Genomic DNA, 21,610 nt, shown 5'->3' on the forward strand with positions numbered 1-21,610 from the left:
GTAAGCAACATTGTGGTGATAGGACAGAGATTGGTGCTTGGTTGATAGTGTGACACCTATTAGATTCTTTTTTCGATTCTCTCTAAGAATGGGAAACTATTGTTGTAGATGCGCCATGCTAGGTGTGGCAACAATACTCCATGCATGGCAAATTGTGACTTTGTAAAGATATAAGATGCTCTCTAGTGTGAGTAGTTTTTTCTTATCACGGCAGATGGAGTCCATCTTGTTTGCAGCAACCTTAGCAATGTCCTCAGTTATTTGTTCCAATTCATGTTGCTTGCGAATGTTAAGCCGAGGAGTTTGAAAGATGAACTCTCAGGTCGGATGTTATATGTCATCGCAATTGGTAGTTGAAGAAGTTTCTTGTAGTTGTTAAAGGAAAGAAACATAGTCGTAGTAGCATTAAATGTTACCATCCATTTACGGCCCAATTATTCTACTGATTTAACGTTTTAAGCATTGTAATCCGGGGAACTCTTAGATGCTCGCTTAGATTACTTCTGAATCCACTATCGCTATGACAAGTTTTGCACATATTCATAGGAGAGTAAGTTTGCATGAAAAATGTTGCCGAAGTTAGTATTTTGAAAATGCGATCAGTTCTACTCGGCGTTGAATACCATCTTTTATTCTGGCAATGATCACCATGGTTACATGAGATGACGGCTAGAACTGAATTATGAATTAACTTTCAATCGTTCAAAGGATCACATTTGATGCTGAAGGAAAATGAAATTACGAGGATCGAAAATAGAACTGATGGATTACGTAACGAAGGCAAAGAATGAGATTTTATAAAGGTGCAATGCAAAAAAGCTTGGCATGTTGCTTTTGAGATAACCATTTTTCGGATGCTACACTTGTGGTTATGTCTAATTACGTACTGAGGAGAAAGTAATAAAAAATTTCAAAATGTTCTTTATAAAATCGTTTCCAAATTGTTTGATTAATTGTAATAGCCAAACAAATGATAGCAAAATAATATAACATCGTTATGCATGGGGCAGATAAAATGGTCAGATAAATGAAATCTTAGATAGATCGCTTTTATTCCAGTAATTATAAGAGCAGCCCGACCTATGAAAAAGAATTTCAAAAGCTATTTCGCCAATATACCCAGTGAACCAAGAAATGGATGTTTTGAATTTTAAAAAGATCTCTTGATTAGAATGTCTGACATAGCGGTTACAGTTTGACATCCGTTGGCATGACTCATCAGCTCCAAAAATAAAATGATTTTAAAAAAATGCAAAAACATGGGGAAACCCTTTTTCGTCATACTCTTTGTACTACGACTTTGTTGGTGCCTTTAAGAAAAGTTAGTATAGATAAATTGTCCTCCGTCTATCTAAATTATTCATTCTTTCATCCCACAAACAAGTTATGAGACTATCATACCAATGTCAAAGAGAATATCCAACAGATGGAAATAAGTCAGAGAGAAAAACATTGATTAAATTCACTAGTAAATGCATTAAATCAAGCACGTCAAACTCAAAGTCTCACGAGGGTTACATGAGTCAGTTTGTGTCGTCATAAAATATAAAGTTCTACAATTATAACTAAAATTATTTAATAAAAATTTTTGCAGATTTTGTTTAAATTTAGAAACATGCGATAGTTTGGTCTTATCCAAGAATGTAAATACAAGTGTACATGTAGTTTGAAAAAAAATATCATGGGATATGAATATGTAGTGTATTTTTTTCATTTCAATATAATGAACATTTAAACTAACGGTTCGACTTTATTTGAATGCAACAGCGAAAAATCCAGTATACATAAATTGCAATAGTTCAAAATGGACGAAGATTCACATATTTCATGTTTTGTCCCAAGAAATCTCTTGTAAAAAATCTTTGTTATGTTAGGCTGAAATTTTTGTGCAGTTCCGAGTTTAATCAGTGATAAGCAGTTTTTACATGAATTATTGTAATCATAATTATTGTAATCATAGTTATTGTAATCATAATTATTGTAATCATAATTATTGTAATCATAATTATTGTAATCATAGTTATTGTAATCATAATTATTGTAATCATAATTATTGTAATCATAGTTATTGTAATCATAGTTTTTGTAATCATAATTATTGTAATCATAATTATTGTAATCATAGTCATTGTAATCATAGTTTTTGTAATCATAATTATTGTAATCATAACTATTGTAATCATAATTATTGTAATCATAGTTTTTGTAATCATAATAATTTAATCATAGTTATTGTAATCATAGTTATTGTAATCATAGTTATTGCAATCATAATTATTGTAATCATAATTATTGTAATCATAATTTTTGCAATCATAATTTTTGTAATCATAATTATTGTAATCATAATTATTGTAATCATAATTTTTGTAATCATAATTTTTGTTATCATAATTATTGTAATCATAATTTTTGCAATCATAATTTTTGTAATCATAATTATTGAAATCATAATTATTGTAATCATAATTATTGTAGTGATAATTATTGCAATCATAATTATTGTAATCATAATTATTGTAATCATAATTTTTGTAATCATAATTATTGTAATCATAATTATTGTAATCATAATTTTTGTAATCGTAGTTATTGCAATCATAGTTATTGTAATCAGAATTATTGTAATCATAATTATTGCAATCATAACTATTTTAATCATAATTATTGTAATCCTAGTTATTGTAATCATAATTATTGTACCTATTTACTATGCCTCCCCACGGGACAGAGTTAGACACCAGGGTCGTTTTTTAACCTGGAGAAAAGGTGCAAAAAAATATTGTCTCAGTCGTGAAGGATTTCTCCTCCACCGAAAGAGAACAAGAAATAGAAGTGCAAAATCTGAAGAACAGATACTACACTTTGATCTTGTCCCGAAGGCCAAGAAAAGGCAGCCATAATTTTTGTAGTCATAGTTATTGCAATCATAATTATTGTAATCATAATTATTGTAATTATAATTATTGTAATCATAATTATTGTAATCATAATTATTGTAGTCATAATTATTTTAATCATAATTTTTGTAATCATAATTATTGTAATCAGAGGTATTGTAATCATAATTATTGTAATCATAGTTATTGTAATCATAATTATTGTAATCATAATTTTTGTAATCATAATTATTGTAGTCATAATTATTGTAATCATAATTATTGTAATCATAATTATTGTATTCATAATTATTGTAATCATAATTATTGTAATCATAATTATTGTAATCAGAGGTATTGTAATCATAATTTTGTATTCATAATTATTGTAATCATAGTTATTGTAATCATAATTATTGTAATCATAATTTTTGTAATCATAGTTATTGCAATCATAATTATTGTAATCATAATTATTGTAATCATAATTATTGTAATCATAGTTATTGCAATCATAGTTATTGTAATCATAATTATTGTATTCATAGTTATTGCAATCATAATTATTGTATTCATAATTATCGCAATCATAATTATTGTAATCATAATTATTGTATTCATAATTATTGTAATCATAATTTTTGTAGTCATAATTATTGTAAGCATAATTTTTGTAATCATAATTATTGTAATCATAATTATTGTAATCATAATTATTGTAATCATAATTTTTGTAATCATAATTTTTGTAGTCATAATTATTGTAATCATAATTTTTGTAATCATAATTTTTGTAGTCATAATTATTGTAATCATAATTTTTATAATCATAATTATTGTAATCATAATTATTGCAATCATAATTATTGTATTCATAATTATTGTAATCATAATTATTGTAATCATAGTTATTGTAATCATAATTATTGTAGTCATAATTATTGTAATCATAATTATTGTAATCATAATTATTGTAGTCATAATTATTGTAATCATAATTATTGTAATCATAATTATTGCAATCATAATTATTGTAATCATAATTATTGTAATCATAATTATTGTAGTCATAATTATTTTAATCATAATTATTGTAATCATAATTATTGTAATCATAATTATTGTAATCATAATCATTGTAATCATAATTATTGTAATCATAATCATTGTAATCATAATTATTGTAATCATAATTATTGTAATCATAATTATTGTAATCATAGTTTTCATAATATAACGTCCGTTCTGTTTAGATCAATAGATTCAATGTAAAAACTTTCTCAAAGCGAAGATGGATACGAAGTTTTCCCTAATTATCAAACACACTTCGTATTTTTATATTTTCCTCAAAACTCAATATTTTCAAATTTGCTGTGTGTGCGGACCACGAATAAGTATGCAATGGGCAGCTTGCGGCTCACGGACCTCATCTTTGACATGTCTTAAATTATGTTATTTTTCTATTGAACCCTAAAAATGGACAGAACAGTCGTTTAAGTTTATTTCTGCGATCTTATCCCAAACTTGCTTTAATTTTTGTTGTATTTTTATTTTCAGATCGCACAGATTGGTTATCTGTTATATATCTGCCGGAACCTGGGAGAACTGGCGCACGGACGCCCATAAGTTTCCGAACGAGAGTCTTGGAAACCCTCTGGCTAATTGGCCTGGAGAAAAATGGTTGGACATCCGACACCCGGAGGTGAGAAAGATCATGTCTAGTCGCATCGAATTAGCTGTCCAGCGTGGGTGTGATGGTATCGAACCCGATAATATCGACGGTTACAGTAACAACAACGGTCTTGGTTTGACGGCTGAAAACCAAATCCAATATAATATTTGGTTGACTAACGGTAAGAAAAGAAACATGACTCCTTCTTCATCGTTGATGTTTTTTTTCTGATTTACGGCATATCAATACTTTATGTATTACTGAATGCAATAATGTATAATAACTATCGTAAATGATTTATTAGACTTAGACTTAAGAACTCCTGCACTATACGATGCATGCGACAGTCAAAGTATATCATCATTTTTGGTCTGAAGCCACATTCACAGCATCCCTCCAGCTTCTTCTCATTGCAATCAAATCTCTCTCGATTGTCTGCTTTTAGTACATTTCTGGTCTTTCTTTTCTATTATTTTCCCCCAGAGATCCTTTGAAGTACTTGATTGGCAATTTCCTCTGGGGAAAATTTGAGGTTATATCCGAGCTAACCTAGACGTTGTCTACAGATTGTTGAGGATAATACTTGTTGGTTAGTGCGATCATTGACTTCTTCGTTGGTAATTCGATCTTTCCATTGGTTCTCCCTAGAAAATTTTCAAATCACTTGGAATTAAACGTATCTAATTTTTTTCTTTGCTGATTTTGACATGCTAAGTTTCACTTCGATATAGCAGTATGGAGAAAGTTTTCTGCTATAAAATATTAATGTAAATCTGAGGTTGAAGTTCTTGTTTCTCAACATCTAGCAAAGCTGGTTAAATACTGCTGAGACCTTTCCTATCCTGCACTGCAACTCATACTCCGTAGTGAATTTTTTGTTTATGGCGATTCTTAAGCAGGTATAATTATCAACTATAACCATTAAATGATTTATCATGCACGCATAATTGGACGTAATTTGCTAATATATGCATAATGTTATTTTCTGTTGTTGTCGTTATTTACAACTTAATTATAATTACAATCCATTTATTCATTTATTTTCCCTCCTTCTTGTTTTGTTTCTGTTTATTTTAAAATTCTCCATTAAACATAAACATTTTGCTCACAAATCTGTTTTCGATTATTTTTACTAAAACAGTTTTTTTTTTCGACTTTTGCTTTCTATTTAGCGGAAATTTTACAAAGTGCTTCCGGTGTTATATCGAGGAAAATTATATTTGATTAATACTTAGATAAATTCCAGTTTAAAACTTTATATAAAAAGTAGTGTTATTTTTAAATGTTTTTTTTTCGAAATGTTTTTATTTTTAATAAAATACGAGGTGCGTTCAATAAGTTTACATACTTTTCTGTACAGACATTTAAAATTGTCGTATACTCTTGAAAATCTAGTATGTTATTTTTATATATCTTATGAGCTGACGGACTAATTTTAAAGATTTCATGTTTCAATGCACAGCTACAGCATGAATTGGAATACACCCTACTAAAGCCTGATTATCACAGCTGATGAATTTCAAAAATGCAATCTGGCCGTGAGCATACTTTAAAGGAACGATATGCAATAAAATTCTGTTTTAAACTTGGAAAAAATACCTCAAAAACGCACGGAATTCTTCAGACTAGTTTTGGACAATCCTGCATGAATCTAGCATCAGTTTTTGAGTGGCATCAGAGATTCAAGAAAGGCAGGGGATGATTAGAGGCTTGGGAGGAGTAAAGAAGTCAAAATACAAGAGTTAATTGGACAAATAAAGAATTTTATGGATAACGACCGTAATGCGTCTATAGAGACAATAAGTGCACAGTTTGATGTCAGTGTGGGAACTGTACACAACTATTCACGAGGAACTGAAAATGCAGAAGATTTGCACGAAGTTTATCCCATGTATGCTCAGAAAAGATCACAAACAAAAACATTGTCATGAAATCAGGAAGATGGTCGAGCTGGTCAATTCAGATCCCACAGTTCTTGATGTTCTGATGACCTGCGATGAAAGCTGGATCTACTGCTATGATCAAAAGATAGAGTTCCTAGTGGAAGCATGCTGGTTCTCCCAGACCCAAAAAGACCAGACAGAACAAATCCACCAGAAACTTATGATGATCCCTTTTTTATAGCACAGGCATGATCTATATGCACTGAGTTTCCACTGGACAGATAGTTAACAAGGAATATGTTGAGATTTTAAGGAGTTCAGGAAGAGATTCTGTCGGGAGAGGCCAGCAACCCTTCAACTCAGGTCAGTGACATTTCTACCAGGATAATGCACCTTTTTATCCTTGTCACAGAACATGCTAGTTCTTTCACACTCCGTATCGTTCCGTCAAATATAAAAACTTTTTGACCAAAGTGGGCATCAGGACAGTTTTTCACACTCCTTATAGTCCAGACCTTGCTCCCTGTGACTTTTGGTTATTCCCTAAGCTCAAGGAAAACCTCAGAGGCTGTCGTTATGAGAAAATTGAGGAAATGAAAAGGCTGTGACGAGAGTCATTAACACGCTCACGCACTAGGATTTTCATAGAGCCTTCCAGAAGCTATGGGAATCATAGAAGTGCATTGTGACTGGAGGGGATTACTTCGAAGGGGACTAGAGTTTCATTTGTGTACTATCAATAAAAGTGGCCGAAAAAAGCATGGCAGATTATTGAAAGCACCTGGTATGTTATAATCAATACTTTTTAGTCTTTTGCTTTAAATTTTTTGCAGACGTGTTTTCTAGATATTAATTTGAAATTTAAAAAATAAAATAAAAAAAGAATATGTTGATAAAATATTTTTTTAAAAAATAAAACCATTCCGAAAAAAATCATTTCAAAGTAAATAGTAGATTTTAGGAGAGTTTTAAAATTAAACTGCAATTTACGTATCAACCAGAATACAATTTTCCTCGGTATACATCGGTAAGACTTGGCAAAACTTTGCTCAACACAAAGCAGAAATCGAAAAAATTGCTTTTATATAAAAATCGAAGTTTTTTTTTATTTATATATTTTAAAATTAGTATATCAAAAAGTATTTAAAATATATATTAAAATATAGGCCACTACGAGAGTGAAAACAACTCCGTATCGTTCCGTCAAATATAAAATCTTTTTTTAAAATATTTTATGGGGCCGTAAGTAGTTTTTCTTCTCTCGTAGTGGCCTATACGCTATTATAATTTTAATATTTTAATACTTTTTAATTTAAAAATTTCAAAATATATCAATTGTATGAGAAATTGTTCAATAAACTGGGTTCAAGAATGTTTTTTAGAAAAATCTTGTGTACGTTTGACCAGTCTGCAATGGATTTTACCTCATCACGTTTTATGGATTACATCATACACTCAGACATTTGAACATTTAAAAACTCTCCATTTCGAGTATACATTCTTTATTGCCTTGGATCTAACGAGTGTGCATCTGTATTTCTTCATTGAACAAAACTACATAATGGAATATCTTTTTTTAATCTTGGCTATTATTGCCTATAAACATTATTTTGCTAAAAACATTTTTTTTATTATATGAGCCATTTATGAAATTACATGGATTAAGGAAAAATCTTGAAATTTTGTATTTCTTATTAAACAATGAATTTGCCAATTTTTTTTTTTTAATTTATTGAATTTAATTACAAATTTTAATTTATAATATTACTCTATCTCGTATATTCAGCTCCTTTATCTGGTTGGAATTGTCTTATAAATATTCATATTAATATTTATATGGATTTTAATTTCACAATATTATACAAACTGTAATCTTAAAGTATTTTAAAATTTCATATATATATATATATATATATATATATAACATTTCTAATCCTGATCGTTAAATATCTGACTGTTTACTATGTCTGCCCACTGACTCAGCATTTATAGGCACTTAATTTCCTTTTATTCTTGTGTTGATTGTCGGTGACCTTGAGGGAGTGCTAGCCTATGAAGTCAAGGGTGACTTTGTTACTGGGTTTTAATCTCCCGACCAGCGATACTTATCACTTCCTACACTGATGATTGCACAAACATGGCACTCTAGTGTTTGTACGTATAAAAATAATCGTTAATGTCTAAATTATATATATATATATAATTTATATATATATATATATATATATATAATATATATATATATATATATATATATATATATATATATATATATTGGAAATTAAAAAGTGATCAGTTAGCATGCGCTTTTAAAGTTGGTTTTGTTCGCATTATTTAAGGAATATCAACTCTTTAAGGATCAGTTACTATCAAGGCTAAATAATTATTGTAAACTTTACATCAATTGGTTATAGTTGTTTTTACGGCCTATAACACTTTTCAATATTGTTAAATGTTGAAATACAAAACCTATTATAAATGATGCATTTAAATGAATATGTGTGCTATTTTTGCTATGAAAAATTGTGTCTATGTCTTCCCTCAACAGTATTAGTGCGTAAATTACCACAAAAGCTTTGTCTCTTTATGAGATATAAAAAATTGGGGTAGGGAGCATAAATGCCAAAACACAATGACTATTTTTAATAATTAATTAAATACTATTTAAAGAAAAATATCACTTTTTTATATATAGTTTACGAAACTTTTTTATATATACTTTACGAAATTATTTTATATATAGTTTACGAAACTTTTTATATACAGTTTACGAAACTTTTTTATATATAGTTTACGAAATTTTTTATATATAGTTTATGAAACTTTTTATATATAGTTTACGAAACTTTTTTTATTTATAGTTTACGAAACTTTTGGTTCATGCCTTTACATTACTGTTATTACAGCGTCATACTGTTCGATAATCTAGGGCGTAGGAGCACGGCCTACGAAAGTAAGAAGAAGGCCTGTTAACTGAAAAATGTCTGCAGGCAATGTAGGTAAGATTTGTCAGACTGTCAGTACTATATGAGGGCCATTTGAAAAAGAGCAATAAAACATTTTTAAAAAGAAAAAGGAACACAGTTCGATTAATACTTAAACTGAACTTTATTCAATATAAAATATAAAGATTATCTATGTAAAATTAAGTAATTTTAAAGCAATATACAATTTAATACTGATAAAACTGAATTATGAATTTAGAGAACAAACAATTAAAAGAAACATTAAACACAAATATTTTTTGGCCTTCGGAACAAGATCAGTGTAGTATCTGTTTTGATGCTACACTTTACCTTTTCTGTCTTCGGTCGGTGGAGGAGAAATCTTTCATGACGGAGATTATTTTTGTTCCTATCCAGAGTGCCCCTTATTGGGAAGCTGGATTTTCCCCCACAAGATTATATGTTGAAATATTTAAATAACTATTACTTTAAATACAGAAATTTTATTTAAAGTTTTGGTTTTCTGTTCTTCTATGTCCATTTTTCCCCATGTTTTTCATCAAAATGTGTAGCATATTAGTTTGTTTCACAGGCCATCATCAGTGATTGCTCACTGGCAGTAACCTGTGGTGTTCCCTGGAGACCAAGTGACAAGTCTCCCCAGATTTCCAGTATTCTCCAGCTTTTGACCACTTATGCAGATGATTGCATGTTATTGCAACAGCCGTTGTCACTGATTTCTCGTTGGCATCGGCCATTGGTGTTTCCTGGGGGTTGTGGTGACAAAATGCCTCCCTAAGGTGCCAGATTTGAACTGCACAGTGGAGATTTGGTCAGTACTCTCTCACCTCGGTCTTTCCATCCTCCCTGACCCTTCACAACTAGTTGGTGTGGTGTGGTGTGGCGCCAGTCGATGTCATCTACACCAGTTTTTTATTATTATTACTATTATTATTATGATAATAAGGGTGCTTGTGCAGTGTACGCACGTGTATTTTAAATATTATTTTCAAGTTAAATTAAATTTTAGGTTTTGTATTACTGTACATAAATTCGAAAAAGTTGTCAAAAAGCAAATATATAACAAATGTTATCAAAGGCAAGATAAGTTACTTTTCTACCTAACTGGATATGTTTTCAGTGTTTTTATTTAATGTAACATGTTTATTCAGCTCGAAAAACATACTGTGTTTACCGATGTATTGAAAAATTCAAAATGGCGACCGACTCTCTCTTTAACACGGTAAGTTTGGGAAAAGGTGCTATAAACTATAAACTAGACAAAATAATGTTAGAAACTCGCTCAATATATATTACCGTGACATAGGTTGAAATATATTCGATGTTTTTTAATAGTATTTTGTCTAGTTTATTATTTATAACACCTTTTCCCGAACTTACCAAGTTAAAGAGAGAGTCGGGCGCCATTTTGAATTTTCCAATACATCGGTAAACAATGTATGTTTTTCGAGCTGAATAAACATATTACCGATACCGACGAGAACAGTCGTAGAAAATGGCGATCTCAGCCTGACCGCTAGGGGGGCGGCGGCGGTGAGCAGAGGGTTTCAAAAGTTGCTTTCTCAGTACAGGATAACCCGGATATAAGAGACCTTAATCTAAGAAAAACGGATATAAGAGAGATTTTCTCTGATCTCAAATTAGAGCCTGTGTTAATGTGCGGTGTAACCCGGATATAAGAACCCCCGGATATAGTGTAACGCGGGTATAAGAGTGATTAGGGATCGGAGAAGAAGTCTCTTATATCCGGGTTAATACTGTATATGTAAATAGTATCTTTCCATCTACTTCATTCCTTCTAAATCTTTCTTCCTCATAAACATGCATTTTAGTTTTGCAAATTTGTTCTGTTAAATAAATTCTTTTTGTTCCTCCTCCTTGCAACCTCTTTCTTGCAGAAAAGGCGCTGCGAGTTTCTGTATGTCCGTCGTTATTTTCATGACAAGTGCTCCAGTGAGTTGAAATCTATGGTTCAAATACTCGTCTAGCTGCCATCAGTCAATAATTTTATCCCTTTCTATCAGTGCTTAAATCTAAACGCAAATTCCATGAACAACGTTTCTTTCCTAGAACTGTTCACCTGGTGAACTCGGTGCTGCGAGCCTACATGGTCGTTTTCAAGTCCAATGTAAACAAGTTGAACCGTCCCTTTAAATAATCAAATTCGTCCTAATTTTCACCACTACGAATCTCTATACAGTTGTCTCACTGACTCCTTACACTCATTAACCGTTATCTTCGAGTAACCTTCAGGCCTTGATTAGTGGTGTTTCCCTTTACATAAAAGAAAAAGTCGTCCGCGTGGTTCTCCCTCAACTAGTGAGAAACAGAAGCCAGCAGCACGAGCATTGACGAAACTTGGCTTAAACGAAGATGCATGCATCTATGATTGTAATACAACGCAACGGAGCTTTTAGGATTTGAACTGGACTTATGTCCGATCCAATAGTCCCCACGATATGTGTTAGGCCAATCTCTAGATGTTTTATTATTTTCTCAACTAACGCCTGTAATCTCATGATAATCATTCCCTCTCCAATATTACCAAAGTGTTTACAACACTCATAAATGTGTTCATTTCCTGTAGTTAAACTGTATGAAGCTAGTCATTTGCCGAGATCAAATTGGCGTGAAACAATTGTGTCACTGTCTGGACTTCCTGCGAGCCGATGAGATTTTTATCATCGCACTACTTGCAATAGATTAGCAAATACTGCTTCTGCTGCTTCTGCTGCTTCTGCTGCTGCTATTATTATTATTATTATTATTATTATTATTATTATTATTAATAATAATAATAATAATAATAATAATAATAATAATAATAATAATAATAATTAGAAGCAGCTTACACGGAGCTTTCGCACAGGTCATCAAAGATCTCTCCTTGAAAACAACCTGGGGTGTTCCCTGGAAGCTGAGTGACAATAAGTCTCCCCAGATTTCCAGTACTCTCCACCTCTTTCTATAACATTTGCAAATAATTTTGTGTTATCGCAACAGTTGATTTCTCGCTGGAAGCGGCCATTGGTCTCCACTAGAATTTGAGTGGCAATAAGCCTTTACAAAGTCCCAGTTTTTTCGCACTTGTCCAGCGGAGGTCTGGTCAGTGCTATCTCCTCGGTCTTTCCATCCTGCTTGACCCTTCTCGACTAATCGGCATCACTCTTTTGTGGGGGTGATGATAGGGCAATTGGAATGGATGGGTGAGGGGATAGGCAACTTGTAGATATGCAGCTTCAATGTTCTTGATTCTGTGTAATGCTTCTTCATGTTTGGCCTTTGCAGCAATTTGTCTGGCCCGCGCATGTGGCTCACGTGTATTAATCTCCGCATTCAAGGGTTTTCCTTAATATTTCAACTGTTTTCATTATTGTTATTCGTTGAATCTTTGCAGCAATTCCTCTGATTCCAATTTTTCCTATTTCTTTTTCAATTTTTTTTCGGAATTGTTCCTAGTGCTCCTACTATTATAGGTATTATCTTGATTGTTATTGTTGTTGTTAATACTACTACCAGTTACTCACTAGTTTCTAAACAAGCAATTTATATGCGATTTTGTTTCATCTTTTCGCCCTAAACAAAGCGTATTGCTACTAACTTTTATGCATTTATAGTTAGTTTCATCTGGTGCAGTTTTAATTTATGCTTGTATCAGTAAATTCATAGCTTCGCTAAAATCTTTCTTCTGATGAAAAGAACGCATTCTTTGAAACTCTGCGGATTAAGGAATTCTTATATTTCTTTTTGGATATCCTATCGAACAATAAATTGTTGTAAGTTATAATTTACAATCTTTAATTGCGTTCTTTTATTACAAGCTCTATATCGTATTTTGGCTATATTGAGCTTTTATTACTTGGTTGGGATTTCTCTATGCATATTTATATTCGCTTTAAGCTTATAAGAGCTTTTGACTTGTAATCTTAATTTTTACTTCTTGATTATATATATATATATATATATATATATATATATATATATATATATATATATATATATATATATATATATATTGTTGTACAATGGGTGGGAGGTAGTTAGTTACAGACAGCTGTAAACAAAATAATTACCACATATGTTTTTTTTTATCGATGAGTTAAAACGGGAAAATATTTCCCTCGGATTAGCCAATATTTGAATGGTGTGGAGAAGTGTTTGCAGGCACGAACACGTGCTTTAGATTATTATATAAAGAAAAAACTAATAATATGTTTACTGTTTTGCCATCGCTTTTCATGAGAGGCCATTATCTTGACTACGATAGTAATTACGTTAGAAATGATTTTAAGCTATCGAAAAATCGGAGTCGATCCTTTCTATGATTATTATTAATATTGAACCAAGGATGGGAAGGGGGTATATAGTTCCGGCTTTTTTTTTCACACAGACGAAAGTCGATACTATCTTGTAGACATGGCCGGCGGCTTCATTGGACCCGTTCAACCTCAGCCCACAAAAGTAGTAATGTTTTTATCGATGCATCCTCGTATATGTATGTAGGACTCCGTCCGTCGGGTGGTCGATCTTTGGACGGTTATATTTTAGTTTCAAATCGCACTTTCATTCATGAACGCGCATATCAAATGAACGCATTATATTTTAGAATCATCTAAATATCTCTTCTACATATTTTCTTCATTGCCCTGTCTGTCACTGTCTGGCTTATTTCGAAATAGCATTGTCTACGACCAGTCAGACTTAGATCGAAATCGCATTTTTGATTGTCTGTCAAGTTTAGTTTAAAATACTTAGTTTGAAATAGCATTTTCGATTATCTCTTGAGCTTAGTTTAAAATAGCATTTTCGATTATCTCTTGGGCTTAGTTTGAAATTTCGATTATCTCTTACGCTTAATTTGAAATAGCATTTTCGATCATCTCTTACGCTTAGTTTGAAATAGCATTTTCGCCGATCTGTCACCGTTGGTTTGAAATAGCATTTCCGATTTCTCTCACACTTAAGTCTGAAATAGTTTTTATCAATGTGTTATGCTTAAGTTTGAAATGTAATTTTTATCGTTAATCGCATTGACTAAATAGCTGCATCTTTTTCTTCTTGCCTCTTCGCGCTACTAAGAGACCGGACGTTATCGACATCGCCTGCGGAAACCTTCACCGCAAATCAATTGCAACCAAGCATCAAATCTTTATTTATTATATTTCACTTGACATCCATATTTTTAGTTTAATGGCGCGAAAGAAAGAATTGGAAAACCTACAAGAAGACGGCTATCTTGCGAGAACCAGCAGACGTTTTCAAGACAATTTGATTCGTTCTCCAAGACTTGTGCTATTTAATGGCCATCTTACAGTGGAATCGTGCCAACATTCACGCATACAAGCACACATAAATCCATTAACGCACACACAGGCACATATACATATGCATACAGACACACATGTATATATGTGTGTGTTTGTGTTTGTGTGTCCCTCGTTTGTGTGCGTGAAATTATCAACTTCCCCCAACAAGTGTTAGAAAGTAAAAACAAGGGGGAAAAAGAGGAAACACGTTTATCAGCAGAAATATACAGAAGTTGTTCACCAATGTACACAAAGAGAAACAGACATAGGATTGTTAATCAAGGCGTGGCAGATGTATGAAACAAAGGATCGGATATACAGATCAGCAAGTTTGGCGACAGTTTACGAAAGTTAAGGACAGTTACAGACAGTCTTGGATTTGCGACGGTTGACGACAGTTACAATGGAGTTTTGAGTTGCGAGTCAGACATAGTCGGATGCAAGTCATGATCAGATCGAGAGAGATTGAGATGAAGTGACATTAACAGCCTCAACAGAATGTAGATATGGCCCTTAACGTTGACCTTGCAGAATGTGTCAGAATTTGTGTTTTCTTTTCTTTCTCTAGCGTTATTTTTTTTTTTTATTATTTGCGAGCCAGGTCACGCCCTCGGCAATCACCAATGTGTGAGAGATTACGACACGGACAGAATCAGAAGAGAATATAAAAGAAAAAAAAAACACGGAAACAACGTTGTAGTTGGTTAGCGGGGTATGCATTTTTGTGTGCCTGTGTGAAAGGTATTCTAGAGAATAAATATTCGAGAGAATGTATAGGCATAAAATGAAAAATATAATATAAATAAATAAATAGGCAAACTAAATAGTTCAAAAATAATCAACACATGCTAATTTAATATATATCTCATCTGGCTTTTTTTTTTAATAATGTATGTTTTTGTTTATTATTTTTTTTCTTTTATAAGGCATAGTGCCATTCGGACATAATGTACTACTATTCGGGACCAATTATATAGGGATACTATGTAAGAAGTTGAGCGGCGCGAGATATGCTCTTACTACACTTGAACTTCTGAATGTCAGTGCAGTCAGGACAGCAATGACCCGGAAGAGAATTCCAAAGTTTAGTAGTTCGGGGATAAAACTTCTAGCGTAAAAGACTTTCCGGCATTTAAGAATCTCTACAGTGTAGGGGTGGCATTTTGCAGCTTGTCGGGTTAGTCGAGTGTATTTACGTCAAGGGAGTACAAGTATCTTGAGTTCGTCGTAACACATTCCTCTAAAGTACTTGTAAAACAGGCACAGAAACTCAACATTTCAGCAATGGGAACAGGATTGGAGTTTTATTTATAGCATGGGGCCAATTAGATCGGAGATTCTGTTTGAGCCCTGTGTAAAAGCGAGAGACGCGTGGCATACGCATTAGCCCATACATGAGCGAATGGTGGCCTTGTAGAGATATAGGATAATCTCAGGTGTGAGCAACTTTCTAGCATGATAGAGAGAGCCCACCTTTTTTTGCTGCAACCCTGGCAATGTCACAAATGTATTTGTTCCAGTTTATTTAGTGAATGTTAAACTGAGGAGTTTGAATGAAGAGCTTTCGAGTAGAGTATTATTAGTATGGCTAGGACAACTGAATATTCTTATTGTTTTGACTCTCGTGTATATATCCGACACAGTTAGACACAGTTAATCAATCGAGAACCACATCACTATAAATAAAAGCATATAAGATATCAACGGATACACACCCGAGAGTTAAAATAACGAAAATAATATGCTGTTGTCCTAGCCCTAATTATTAGTCATGACAATCAGTGGTTGAGGAAGTTACTTATAATAGTCAAAAGAAAGACGTTTAGTCTTTACAGCATTAAATGTAACCAAGCATTAATGTCCCAATCCCACTACAGACTGGAGGTCTTCCTTTAAGGTTTATGCCATTACCTTAGATATGTTTTCATTCGTTTTCTCCTCGTGTCTGCTCTAGAATGTGATATCATAAGCAAATATACTTATCTCAGAAACAATTTTATCAGGGAGGTCATTTATAAATATCATGATAATAAAGGTCCCAAGATCGACTCTTGCGGCACATTCGCGTTAAAATGTGTTGTGTTAACGTACGGTCATCGATGACAACCTGGATTTTTCTTGGATTTGATTACATTTATATTAAGTAATCATCCAGTAATATCATGTAGTTTAATTTTCCTGAGAAGACATTAGATATACCTAGAGCTACTGTCCTAGCCTCTCTTACCTTATCAAGTGCGAGGTATATACGTTCAGAGATTACAGTTAGGATACCTGCAATAGAACGAGCTTACCAAAACCAATACTGTTGGTTGGAAAGAAGTTTAGCATCCATCTTGTTGTGGGCTAGTTCTTTATTGATTAAGGACTCAAAGATTTGGGCGAACATAGGGAGGAAGCTAATGAGGCGATGCGGAAGCAATTTTCCAGCAGTCAGGGAAGCAACAGTTGGTAAGGCATATGTTGAACAGTTTGGAAAAGACTGGGACAAACCTCCACGGAGCATTTGTTTTAATAGTCTAGCAGAAATGAGATCAAGCTCGTTTTCGAGGTGCGTAAGGTTTTTTTTATATCACGGAACACATATATGTTTAATGTATGAATATTCGAGCGAATGTATAAGTATAAAAATGGAAAAATAGATATAAACAACGACAACCTATGTATACGTTTAATTGACGTTTATTCATATGCATTCAAGTATACACACGTGTCTGTATGCGTGTGTGTGTGTGTGTGATCTATAAAAATGATAATGTGTGTGAGGACACTTCTCAACCTATATACTCAAGGAATTTTTTATCTACAGACTTGAAATAGAGTATGCAGACACGTGGAAAACTCTTTAATCCGTTTTCATCCGGAAAAAAGAGCTGCTAATGGGACAAAATTGAAAAATTGGTACGTGGAAGACGACCGGATTTTTGTCTGTTTTCAACTGTTTCACCACTGTTCATGCTCACTTATGTTAAGTAAAAGTTGGTTTGAAAACACTTTTTAAATATCATGTCAAGGTCGTCTTATGGTTATCGTACTTGACTCATTTTCTTTATGTTTTGGTTTCGATTTCAGCTCGAGTGTTTTTCCCTACAAGAAATGAAAAACAATACTTGCATGCACTTTTCATTTTTTTTTTTTTTTTTTTTACTTCATTTTTTTTTTTTAAGAATTTTAACGTTACGTTTAATATTTTCCCTATTTATGTTTGTGATAAATAAGAAATCTTCATTAATTAAAATATAATATTCATGCGTATTTTACGACCAAGCAACGCCGGGCGACCTGCTAGTTCTATATAATTTCAGTTTTTTTCTTAAGATCCCGTAATTTTCGACATTTTTTCATGAAATAGATCTACTTGATATATTCAATATAATCACGTTGACACACCGGTTCTCGTTAGATCACGGAGTTAAGCAATTTTTGTGCCTGGTCAGTACCTGATAAGTGACCATTTAGGAATTTCAGGCGTTGTATGTAGAAAGACGTCGACACCTCCTTGCAAGGACTACAAAACCTAACATCATCATTGCTCCGAACCGGCGCCTACGACTAGAGACTGCTTGTTCATTTTATATTCCCTATACACTTTCTTCTTAGGGGGAAGCTGGCTAAGCTCACCTCGGATTAATCGTGGTGACTAATAGAGTTAGATCAGAACTAGAATAAAGATTCTGTCGTAAAGGGACATAGAATGGTGCAAAATGATATTGAATTGAGATGAAGGTGTTATATATATAACTGAAACATATACGCAAATATGCAATTGCAAATCATATATCCATGCATTTAGACAAGTGATTTCTTTCGGCAATGACATATAACCTTTTCTGTGTAGGTAAATTGCCATATATATTTTTTCTTACTACGTGTATATTGTATGGCAAACTGCGATAAATTTTGCTATGGTCTTGAACCCCTATTTTTTTTATCTGTCAGACAACTCAACGTATTAGGCCTAGGTATATGGGTGTCCGGTTGACATCACATCCAATCTGTAACATTGTACTGAATTTTGTTCCTCCTCTTTATATCTCCACTCAAACTTGTCCTCCTTGCCCACACTCTTTTTATGGCAAAACTGGAATGTGTGTAAGTGTTTTGTTTTGTTTTTGTTTTGTTTTTTCGTTTGTTTCTTCATTAAGGCCACAGCCTGCAACAAGTTTGCTCATTTGAAAATGCTTGATTGTCTAGAGGGTTGAAATAAATTTATAATGTGGTTTGGCTATATTTCTGTTCGTTTTTCTTCGTTTGACTTGTGTGTGTGTGTGTGTGTGTGTGTGTGTGTGTGTGTGTGTGTGTGTGTGTGTGTGTGTGTCGAGGGAAAGATTACATTTATTAATTATATTTTCCTTTTATTTCCATGACAGAAGCACATTTACGGAACTTATCGATCGGTTTGAAAAACGATGTCGAACAAGTCGAACAGCTAGAAAGCTACTTTGATTGGGCCCTGTCCGAAAGTTGCCTCAAATATCACGAGTGTGATGCCTTCAAACCATTTCTACAGAACAACAAAGTAAGTCAATTATTTACTTCATTATCCTTTCTTTTTTTTGTATCAATCTTATAGGATTTACCGCAACACAACAAAAAGAGTTCGTTTTGAAAATAAAGGCACAATTTATCAACAAAAAATCGAAAATGAACATCAATAGTATTTTTAGTATTATTTCGATTCTTCAGTGTTATTTTCACATTTTCTTGTTTCACTGTATATTATTTCCATCACTTATTCTTCCTATCATTTGATTCGATGATCGTAGTTTCGTGTCATATATGTTATCCGTCGATTGTAATCATATTTACCGCCAAACATTGATGAAGATTTTTGCTCTAGTAGAAAAGTCTATTCAAATAAAAAAAGGCCAATAAAACTTAAGGGCTCTTTCTCCGAGGAAGGATTTTTGAATCCGAATTTAATTAGAAAAAAATATATAAAATTCTTTTTTACTTGTATCTTTTAAAACTGTCTGTCGGTTGTTCTTTATTTTTTATTTTTCAAGATGCTTCTACTGTCCAACACATTTACAACTTTATATTTGGCGAACGCGCATTTTATACTAGAGATACTACGTGCTTTATCAGCCAGCGCGACTTTGACAACACAACTCGAAGATGGACGTTTGACTTCAGAGGAAAAGGAAACGCCAACAAAACTTAAAATATCTTACCGCAGAGTGTCTAGCCTGCACGTGGGTATGTTTGCAGCACATGATGAAAGAATGGAATAATTATGAACAGATAAGAAAATCACTCGCTGTTGCATAACAATATACGTTTATTATGGAGACACACACACACACACACATAACGACAATTCAAACATAAAACATGAAAGGTTAGAAGTTCAAGTATGGTAACTGGAACGAACGGTAACGATGCGCATTCTCCATTTTTGAAATCACTCTTTTTTTCCTCCACTCCCTACTTCCAGTCGTTGATCTCGGGAGAAATCGCGACAATTTAAAGTTTAGGACTCGGAAAAGGGGAGGCAATTTTACCCAAAGAAGTAAAGAATTACTCCCTTTGCATTATACTTTGGTATCGTCCTAACATCTCCCCTTTAAATTTTTTCACTGGTACGACTTCTGTTGGGGATCCACCTGCAAATATTGTGTCGGACAACGGGTGCCAACTGACTTCCGGATTTTAGGTTCTTGCACTCCAGATTCAGTGCTCTGTGAAGCTATTGGTGTTTGTTGTGGCAAGTTGAAGGTGTCCAACAAGATGTTTAGTGGAATAGGGTGATCTGGTATTCTGTCTGAGAGATGTGATGATCACATTTGGTTGGAGTGTCGAACCAAAATTGAATTTTGGACATTTACTTCGTACGTTACATTTCCGGTTCGTCGTACAATGTAGCCTTGGGTGCATGACTCTTTGTTATTCCGGTAGTCTTTTGTTAGGACTTGTTGACCTGGTAATAATGTTCTTTGATGTGAACCATGGTGGTGGTTTTAATGCCATTCCATTTTTGTGTTGCTCTTGACGGAATTATGTGGTATTGGATGTAGGACATCAATATGTAAGCGGATTTTCCGATTCATCAAGCATTCGGCTGGTAAGCTACCGTTTGGTGTGTTAGGGTTTGGGTTGGTGTTTCCCTATAGCTTATCAAGAAGATTTCAAGTATCTTTGATGTTGTCCCTCCTCCCCTGAGTTTTAAAAGGGCTCTTTTAAAGGTGTCTACAAGACATTCAACCGCTGTGGATGAAATGGCGATGTGCGAATGTGGTTGATACCATTTTGTTGGCAGAAAGTAGACAACTTAACTGAGACCAAAATATCAGGAATGCCAAATCTACTGAAAGTCTTCTGAACTTTGGAAATTGTTTTCTCAGATGTAATGTGGTTCATTTTGGAATATTTCAGGCCATTTGTTGTAGGCATCTACAACAACGAGAAACGATTGTCCATTAGTGGGCTCCGCAAAAGCTACGTGGAAGCGTGACCAAGGGGAATCTGGAACAGGCCATGAAGAAAGTGTAGATTTTCGAGGGGATTTAGCTGCTAGCTGACATTTAGTGCAAGATTTTCCAGCTGCTTATCCATTTTTGGCCAACAAACGTAACCACGTGCTAATGCTTTTATGCGACTTATGCCTTGGTGTCCGAAATGGAATTGTTTTAGAATTCTGTTTTGCAATGATGAGGGAATGATGCCCCGTTCGGCAAGGAGAAGTCCACCATCAACCTCTGATAAGGAATATTTCTGTTGAAAGAATGGTAGTAACTGCTTGTTTGGGGGTACTGCTGGCCACTTGGTGTGGTGGTAGTGGATGACCTTGTAGTAGAGTGTCAGAAGCTGTGGCTTCTTTAATCATGTCAGAAGTAACCGGTAGTTCCTTTATCGTAGCTGTGAGCGTTTCTGGCTCCAGGGATATTGCTTCAACAACAGTCTT

The 21,610-nt window shown here is 33.3% G+C and overlaps 1 protein-coding gene across 1 annotated transcript in view; it reads left to right on the plus strand.

The window, feature by feature from the left end:
• LOC145254905 (uncharacterized) overlaps positions 1-21,610 on the plus strand; it is a 535,560-nt gene that overhangs the window by 496,671 nt on the left and 17,279 nt on the right. Inside the window, exons 3-4 of the mRNA XM_080113846.1 lie at positions 4,437-4,732; positions 19,077-19,225. Of these exons, the coding sequence (XP_079969972.1) occupies positions 4,437-4,732; positions 19,077-19,225 (445 nt within the window). The remainder of the gene's footprint in view (positions 1-4,436; positions 4,733-19,076; positions 19,226-21,610) is intronic.

This window comes from Euprymna scolopes, chromosome 30 (assembly GCF_053919585.1).
Source record: "Euprymna scolopes isolate OS-2025 chromosome 30, ASM5391958v1, whole genome shotgun sequence".
In the NCBI taxonomy this organism is placed as follows: Eukaryota; Metazoa; Mollusca; class Cephalopoda; order Sepiida; family Sepiolidae; genus Euprymna; species Euprymna scolopes.